General features: G+C 39.6%; 1 protein-coding gene across 1 annotated transcript in view; it reads left to right on the forward strand.

Moving 5' to 3' along the window:
• ZFYVE26 (zinc finger, FYVE domain containing 26) overlaps positions 1-8,857 on the forward strand; it is a gene marked incomplete at its 5' end in the record, with an annotated part of 46,628 nt that overhangs the window by 27,535 nt on the left and 10,236 nt on the right. The window contains 7 exons of the mRNA XM_009870476.1: positions 637-735; positions 2,563-2,720; positions 3,618-3,787; positions 4,894-4,922; positions 7,082-7,203; positions 7,295-7,515; positions 8,144-8,291. Coding sequence (XP_009868778.1) covers positions 637-735; positions 2,563-2,720; positions 3,618-3,787; positions 4,894-4,922; positions 7,082-7,203; positions 7,295-7,515; positions 8,144-8,291 — 947 coding nt within the window. The remainder of the gene's footprint in view (positions 1-636; positions 736-2,562; positions 2,721-3,617; positions 3,788-4,893; positions 4,923-7,081; positions 7,204-7,294; positions 7,516-8,143; positions 8,292-8,857) is intronic.

The following is an 8,857-nucleotide window of genomic DNA, read 5'->3' on the forward strand; positions in this document are numbered from 1 at the left end:
TAAAGCTTGAAGTTCTACTTAAGATTCTCAGCATGGTTCTCCTTTCTAATTTGCCAATCTCTTCTGATCCACGTTGTCTGATTCACCTGCATTTGTTCTGTTCTGTCAGGGTTTTAGAACTGGAACAGCAGAGGGTGCTGCAGATCCAGTCCATTGCTTTTGTTTTCGTTATATTAAAAGCACATCATATGTGTACCTGTCAGTATCTATTTATACCTACTTATATGGTGCCAACTTGCTTTATGGAAGTTTCCAAATGTTCACTTTGTTCCATGATTTAAAGATGCAGCTCTTGCTAACATAAAAGCATCAGACTTAACTATCTTTTTCTGCCACGTGGCGTGTAACTTAGCAAGCATGTTCCTTCTGCTGCAATGTGAAACATTTAGTATTTGCCATAAGCATATTGTCAGCTAATTGTTTTCACGTCTGATACTTATACTCTGCTGCATTATTGAATTTTATATAGTTTTGTGTGAATTGTTGTGGGCTAATTTCCATGATAACATAATAATGTGTAATTTTTTGATGATTTTCTTGCATATTCCTGTGAATGGATTCCTCTAATCTTTGTAAAAACAAGTAGTTGTGTGGCCAGTATTATGCTCAGATTTTTTTTTCTTTCCTTTGTCTTAGATTCTCTGATACGCATCCAAGAAAGTCTCAATCAGATATTGGAGTGTGAAGCACTGTCTAAGTCGGGGTCATCGGAACTATCTTCTGTCAGCTTTACTGGTAAGGTTCCATTTTCTTGCAACCTGTTCTTATAGTGTATATAGGTAGATAGATGGATGGATTCTATGTATGTGCGTCTCAAGTTACTTAATAGTAACTTAATACTAACTTGGGTCGCATTTAGCGCAGGTTAGTAGGTCTCTAACCTGCTTTGGGCCCAAATAAAAGAAAAGTTAAAGAGGAAGAACTGTATTGCTTTGTCTTGGTTTTGGTGGGTGTGTACAAAATACCTGAAAAACCAGCACAAAACCATTCCTTACCAGACTCTACAGAAAAACCAAGCCTGAGCAGACCATAGGAAACAGGACTACATCTGCAAGAAAAAAAAATTACTACTTTCCTACAACTAGGTTGATAGCATGTTGACGATGCTCAAGGTTAACCTTTCTGCGTCTTGACTTCTGTAATTTGTCTCTGGATACATAGGCAGAGTCTGTCTGGAAGACCATCTTTGTGGTACTTCTCTCTGTCTTAGTATTGTTGCTTAGTAAGTTTTCTTCTGGATCTGAACTTTGGTTTTACAGTAGAAATCTGTATTGTATTTTTTTGTCATTCTTTTTGTCCTTCAATCTATTTCTAGGTTCCCTCTTGTGACCTGAGGGAAATAGCATACCTTGTATTGTCTGAGACTCTCCATTCAGAGTCCTCAAACACAAATAAGTAGAAACTAATTCAAGCTGAAACAACTAAAGAGTACTTGTGGCTTAAAAACCACCACAAGTCCTTCTCTAGCTTCCATTCAGCATGTAATGTAAGAGATGCACTCTTGGGAGGATATGTGTTGCGAGAGATGCACAGTCTGTACTCTCAGAGAGTGACTCGCCAAGAATATCCTCAGGCCTCTAAGGCTGGTGATGCTCAGCAAGTGAATTAGAGTTTATGGTGTCTGAACTGTTCTCTGGTTCTGTGCCCTGACTCTGCTTGCTCTGCCCCCGTGAAGTGAGAGGAAGCATCTTGGATTGGGCTGTGTAGCTCTTAATGGTCAGCTTTAGTATCTGTATACTGCTATAAAACTGGAATGCGGTGTCCTCTAATGTTCCTTTGCAATCCACTGCCTACTTTGATGAACATGAGTTGGCTTTATCGGAATGGAGATTTCTCTCTTTCAGTTTAGTATTTATTCAAACAGAAGATGGCTTTCGGGGCTGCAGTGACATGATGAACTTATTGATTAGCCTGTAGTGAAACTGGCTCACATCATATAAACTGAAAGCCTGTCTAATACTGTAAACTTGATTCAATGACTGTTTCATTGGCAAGGTCAAAGATCCTGAAGGGCAAAGACTTAAACTCCTGCCTCTTTGAACGGATTTCCCCACAGCAGATTGTAAAGGGGACCAGAACAGGGAGGAATATGCTGTTGCTAGCCATACCACACTTCTGAGATAACAAAGAGGAGTCTCACTCTTCAGGAGTGTCAGCACTGGATATCCATAAGATTATATTTTATGCTATATTGCTTTTTGGAATCCATATACAGGGGTGTTTTTTTTTCTTTCTCCTCCAAGTCCTTGCTTATGATACAAGAACAGGTGTTGAGAAGTCTTACACTTCTGTAATTGTTGTAAGGGTCTGTTAATAGGTATGAACTCTACTAATCAATATTGGAGTACTGTAAGCTTGCAATCTTACGATTTTAGTTTAAAGTATACATATTCCTTACAAAATCTCATTCTGCCATGCCTGGCTGAAAGATACAGTTGTAGTTGTCTTGTGAGCCAGAAGGATCTTACAGCCTCAGTAAGTCTGTAGTGTTTCTGGCATTCAAGACTCCATTAAACAGCTTAAATCCTGTTCCGTGTTCTTCTTTGCCCGACTCTTTTTAAGGTGTCGCCATGTCTGCAAGTCCCAGAGACAGAAGCCTGCAGCAGAATTTGCTTCCTCAAGAATTTGTGCCTCCTGAGAAGCCTCCACCCAAGCAGCAGTGGATACCTGATGACACTGAAACGATATGTATGGTTTGCAAAACTGAACGCTTTACTATGGTAAGGAGCAAAAATGAAGTTTGGACATTACTACAACTGTGACCTTAATATGAACTCTTGCTCATAGTCTGTTTCTGGAGAGACACTAGCTACTTTGGCAAGTTTATCTGCATCAGTGTGGGCTTGACAAGATTGCCGGTTGTTTGATATTTAACCATTAATTTATGTTTGGTTGAGTTGAGGAGACTGGCAACAGTTAGCTCCTTGCAAAGTCTTGTGATATGATAGATCTTAAAGAGGAAATCTGGTCATCAGAGAGACAGCTATGAGATCTCAAAAATGTGCAATTATAGCTGTCTAGTGAACTGTACTGGCAAAAAAATAACATAAACATCATGTAATTCACATTACAAATGTAGAGAATGTATAAGATTTGCTCTTGGTTATACTTTTCTAAAACTTTTTTTTTCATTGAGTACTTGAGCAACTGCATTGTTCCTCTAAGGGAGAAGATTAATTTTGAGTTTTACAGATGTGCTGACAGTCTGTTATCTTCTGTTGTTTTCTCAAAGTAACTGTTGCTTTTGAATTTGGAAATTACTAACACGGTGTCAGAAGGACAGTCTACAGCTGCTAACTTTTCCAATAGATGACCTAATTAGCGCTGTGATCAAAGTTGTGATAGCTGAAATAATGGAAAGTCCAAGACTCCAACAAACAGGTTTTAAATACCTGCCTTTGGGTGTTAGTTTTGCTTTTTTTTTTTTTTTTGTTCTTTGCCATTCCTTCAGAAGAAATTGTAACACTGAGAATCAATCTTGCCTAGTTCTGAAAAGCCTCATCATATGTGGTGTTTCCTCTCTTCAGAAGAGTAGATTTACTCACGAGTGGAGGCAGGTATGGGAGGGGACTTGAGTAAATTCTTTCTGTTGCTCATCCATGACCTCTTTTGCCTAGTTTAACAGGCGCCATCACTGCAGGCGCTGTGGCAGGCTGGTGTGCAGCTCTTGCTCCACCAAAAAAATGGCAGTAGAAGCTTGCAGAGAAAGTCAGTCTCGTGTATGTGATCAGTGCTACAGCTACTACAACAGAGAACACCTGCCTGGCTTGGTGCAAGACTCGAGCGCGTAAGTCCTTCCATTCTGATCCTCAATTTCACATATGCAGTAGTGTACATGAATAGAATGAGAGAGAAATAAGCATTTGGGTTTATCTGGATAATATAACAACATCTACTTTTTGGCCTCCAGCTGTTGGGATTTTCAAGTTTGATAGGTGAGGGGTTGTTCCTTATGCCTCAGTTTACTTTTCATATTAGAAAAAAACACTGGAGAGCCAGGCAACAAAGTCTTTAATTCTTTAAGCATCAATTGATCATTAAATCTGAGAGTTGAATGCTTTGATACAAAACATATTCAGCACAAAATACTACCGTGTGACAAAGTTTCCCGCAGTTTACTCAGCTCCTGGATTAGCATCCCATGTTGACTAGCTCTGCTGAAGATACCAGTGTTACTCCATAATCCATAATGACTCCTTGAACCCTTGAGGATTCAAAAGCAACTTCATGATCAGATGGGCTTTGAAACTGCCCTTAATAAATGGGACAGCTGTGATGACAGATTTTCATTATGTGGTTGCTTTAAGCTGAGAATTGGACAGAGATTCATTGTGTGTATGTTAGGTCAGCTGGTGAAAAGTGCAGCTGAAAAGAGTATGTTTTACTCTCTGTGACACTGTCAAGCCTGCTGATACTGCCAGAGCTGAGTAAGAGAGTAAGACTTACTCCTTTCAGCTGCATTTCGTCTTCTAGCAATCCAGCAGGCAGCAGTATCCCACATGACAGCATCAGCAGACTTGCTAGGAGAAGTGGGATGCTCTGCAGATCCGAAAAGGAAGCTCTGAAAAAACAGGCAGTCACCTCTAGCTAAACCAGCTTGCATCACGACAGTTGCTTACGCGGCGGAGCCTAGCAGTGAGCTTGTATGCCACCTGCCATGTTTTAATTGCTCAAGTGTTTCAGTTTTACTACACTTGTATATCAAAACCAACTAAATATTAAGGATGGAGGCAATGGGTCAGAGAGGGCAGGGAGGGAGAGATGTGTTTGGGTTTTGTTGTTTTTTTTTTTTACAAGACAGTGTTTTGAAAGGCCATATCATCTCTCTCTTAAATCTGTTTTCCCCAGTGTGCTGGAGTTGGCATGATTTTTCTTTCTGTCATTTTATTACAGCAGAAAAGAAGACCAGGACCAAGTGGAAGGTAAGGAATGTATTAATGTTAAACTTCAATTTTTTTTTAAAGTGTCTGATGAGCAGCAGAGTTAGATGTAGGAAGCTAACACATCTAGTTGCAACTAAAGAGTGATTAAAATGTCACGTACAAAGCATCACTGGTGATCTTTGCATGTGCAGGCTGAAATTGAACATTCCAAACTTCTGTGAATGGAAATTGGAATTTAGGAGAAACATTTGAGCCAATCTTGAATGTGCTGGATAGAGATTACAAGGAGGAACTGAAAAACAATGTTGGGAGATTACACTGCGTGTACTAGAAACAGTCAATGAGAGGCTGTGGTATGAGTAGGAATTAATTAGCCCATGAGAGAGCTGTGATGAGTGATCCTTGTTTTAATAGGTTGTGGTAGTAGAACTCTTGAGTAGCACTGCGGTGTGCTGCAGTGTTTGATACCCCGTGTTGTCTCATGGTAGCACAGGATGAAGCCTCTCACGTGGGTTTGGTTGTGTGCTGAGTTCTGTCTCCATTGCCGGCTGTATGAATATGGATGAGTAATTTATTTTTGGTGCCTCAGTTTCTACATCTAATAAGCACAACACTTCGAGAATAGTAGCAAAATTTAGTTGAATTTTTCTATTTTCACTGCCAGTTCTCCTCTGAAGGTATTTCCTGCTTGTTACTTAGTCTGGCGTTTGAGGTGATTCTGCAAACCTTTCCTACGCTGACCTGAAATTCTGGCAGACCAAAACGTAGTTATTGGAAGTGCTTATAGAAGTAATGTGAAATATGGTGCAAAATTTGCATTTATACCGGAAAACAAATGAGAATATTTTTCCTTACGTGTCCCTTCTTTGGTATAATGGGCTATTTGAGTGGGGTTTTGTTTTTTTGGTGGGTGTTTTTTTGCTGTTGACAGTTTGTTTTACTGCGACCTTTGTTCCAAGACTGAAACAGCTGAAATGTGGCTTCTGAGCTGCTGCTTCTGGTTAAATCCTTCTCTTTGCCTGCAGACTTGCTACACGTCACTGATGCATTCAATAGGGGTGAATAAGAACAGTATGGAAATCCTTAGATTAAAGAGGCCAAGTGTTTTATTCTGCTTTTTTGACTTATCTGATGAAACTGTGAAGAAGGCTCATCAAATGATTTCAAGCCTGGTTTATTGTAATTATTCCAGCTTCCAGTTCAATTTAGAAATAGTATTCTTCTTTTTTTTTTTTTTTATTCTTTTTTCTTCACCCTATGGTTTTACTCAATGCTGTAGCAGTCCTGTGAAATGTAGAATAATGAATTTGGAGACTTTTTTCTTTTAATTTACTTAAAGTTTTCCAGGGAGAAGAGGAAGTTAATCAGGGGGAAAAAATATCAAGTTAGCATTAATCTCCATTTTTAAGCATTGTGCGATTGACCATTGTTTTTCTGCCAGGAACCACAATCACAAACTTGAGCATCAGAGGTCTTGTGCATTCTCAGCTGCACTCAGGTGACAGGCAATATTTGATTTCTAGCTATTCTGGGTTATTAATTTCAAAGAGAAATTTCCCTAATCCTTGACAATCTGGAGGAAAGAAAAAGACTTTCCACAGAAATGAAATTTCTTAAATAATTTGATCAAAACTTTGGTTTTCTGCAGTGATATTTTATATGAAAAATTAATGATTTAGCTCATCCTCTCACCATCTTTTGTCTTAATGCAGCTGGACTATATGTTCAAATATTCTAAATTCTGAAAAGAAGATACAGGCAGTTAAGTCAATTTACCTTTTTGTTTACACCTGGTTCTTCAGGTTCCCTTTTTAGCTGTAGCCCACAGCTCTCATATTTCCACTGTTCTCCTGCCCAGAAATATTTGATACTTGCTTGAGGGCAGGCTAAAGAGGGGAGGTGGCTGTGCTTGATGCCCAGTAGGGTAAGAGTTGGATAATCATTTGAAGACATGATACTGGAGCCAGTTTTTGGTGACCTGGTGTTAGTAATGGTAAGTTTAGGTACCGTTTGGCAGCCTGATGAGGAGAGAAAACATTTCTGTGATCTGTGTGCTGGACACGTGATACTGGCAGGAAGTGGGACAGTGAGAAGATCACAGGTGACTGGTTTATGAGAGAATAGGAATGCTCTGCATTATGTGTCCTTAGTCCAGCCTTGTACAATGATTCTACCTGGTGTTTTCTTTTTGGCTGCAGAAACTTGTAATAATGAGTATTCCACAGTTGTGAGAATATCCAAAGCAACTGAGCTTGAATGGATTTTCTCCCTGAACGAAGAGGAGAATGAAATTGTACGCAGTGAATTTTATTACGAACAGGTGAGGTCTGGAGGAAGTGAGTCCAATATAAGCAGCTCCTTGGAGAACTACCTCAGTACCCACATTTTTCTGTCTTTCCTCAAATTGTCAGGCTCCCAGCTCTTCTTTGTGTATTGCCATCCTTAGCTTGCACAGTGACAGCATAGTGTGTGGCCACCAACTCATAGAGCACTGCTGCAAGTTGTCCCAAGGGCTCACTAATCCCGAGATGGATGCTGGTCTCCTTATGGACATCATGAAACAATTGCTTTTCAGTGCCAAAATGATGTTTGTAAAAGCTGGAAGGAGCCAGGATCTCGCTCTCTGTGACAGGTGATTTATCAGATGTTCACTGGGATGTACTGAGGGGTTGTTGAGACTGTTATCTTTTTTTACTGGGGAATAGAAGGTGGGAGAGTTGTTTTCTGATTGTACCATGGGCATTTTAAGAAAGAAGATAAGTTCATAATGTAAGAATAATGTGAAAATTCAAATAGTAGAAATCCAAGTAATATGGCTACATAATAATCACCAAGAAAATTCTCAGAGTAAGGAGAAATAATTCTTGAAGACTGGAGTAAATATTTTATTTGTCATACTATGTGTCTGTTTTTAATCTATATTTCAGTATAGGATTTTAAACCTGCACTTTCTCAGAATAAGCATTTTACACTTTCTTCATGTTTTGTCCTACAGAGCTGGAGGTGGCAGGTGTAATATATAAATTTCACATGTACTATTTTGATTTAGTAACATACAGTTAGTGTCTGCAATCAGCATCTGCCGGTGTTCCACTGAATGTGGCACAACCCCCACAATTAAAAATAGCCTGAATAGATAGAGAAACCTGGTATATTTGTGATTGGGAACCACTGTTCTAAGAGTTGTCTTTGACATAAAGTTCTAAGTGTATGGTAATAGTGAAAGTGTATGTATTTGTTTAACCTCGGTTTTCTCCTAGTTACATCAGCAAAGTGGATGTGTTGAACATTTTGGTTGCTGCTGCGTACCGCCCAGTACCGTCTTTGGATCAGATTCTTCTCCCCGCAGCAGTCACAAGATTAAGAAATCGGCTTCTGGAAGCAGAGTACTATCAACTAGCTATAGAGGTAATGACGCCAGGGGGACGTCAGTGTTACTAATGCTTCTGAAGTGGCTTTTGTTCTCTCTCCTCAGTTCAGATGGATGTGGTGTGTGAAATGGACAATATTTAAATGGTTATAGACTGGGATTAAGTTCTTAGGAAAGACATAATTTTCTGAGAAGGAAAAGTCCTGCTGATGCAGAGCAGGCTGCTGAAGGGAAAAGTAGGGACCTTGTCTGCTCCTACGGTTAAAAATGGAATGGACTAACTTCAAGAAAGTCATTAAATGGAGGAATCTTGCATCCAGTAGAAGGGCTGAGGCATTCGTTGGGGCAGGACTTTATCTGAAGCTTGTACTTTTGATATTTGTCTGTGATCCCACAGCAGATCTTAGGGAGGCACCTTTCCCCAGCATTTACGTCGAACTCAGCAGTGGTAGCAAATCTGCCTATTGGAGTTTCTCTGGTGAGGCTTATCATCTTGTGCTCCCAGGATTTTGTGAAAGCCTCTGTTTTTTGGCATTGCAGGTTAAGAACAGGATTGTGATACTACAAACAGGATTAGGATTTTTAGGGGATAATAAACAGCAGG

Source organism: Apaloderma vittatum, unplaced genomic scaffold (assembly GCF_000703405.1).
Source record: "Apaloderma vittatum isolate BGI_N311 unplaced genomic scaffold, ASM70340v1 scaffold17085, whole genome shotgun sequence".
In the NCBI taxonomy this organism is placed as follows: Eukaryota; Metazoa; Chordata; class Aves; order Trogoniformes; family Trogonidae; genus Apaloderma; species Apaloderma vittatum.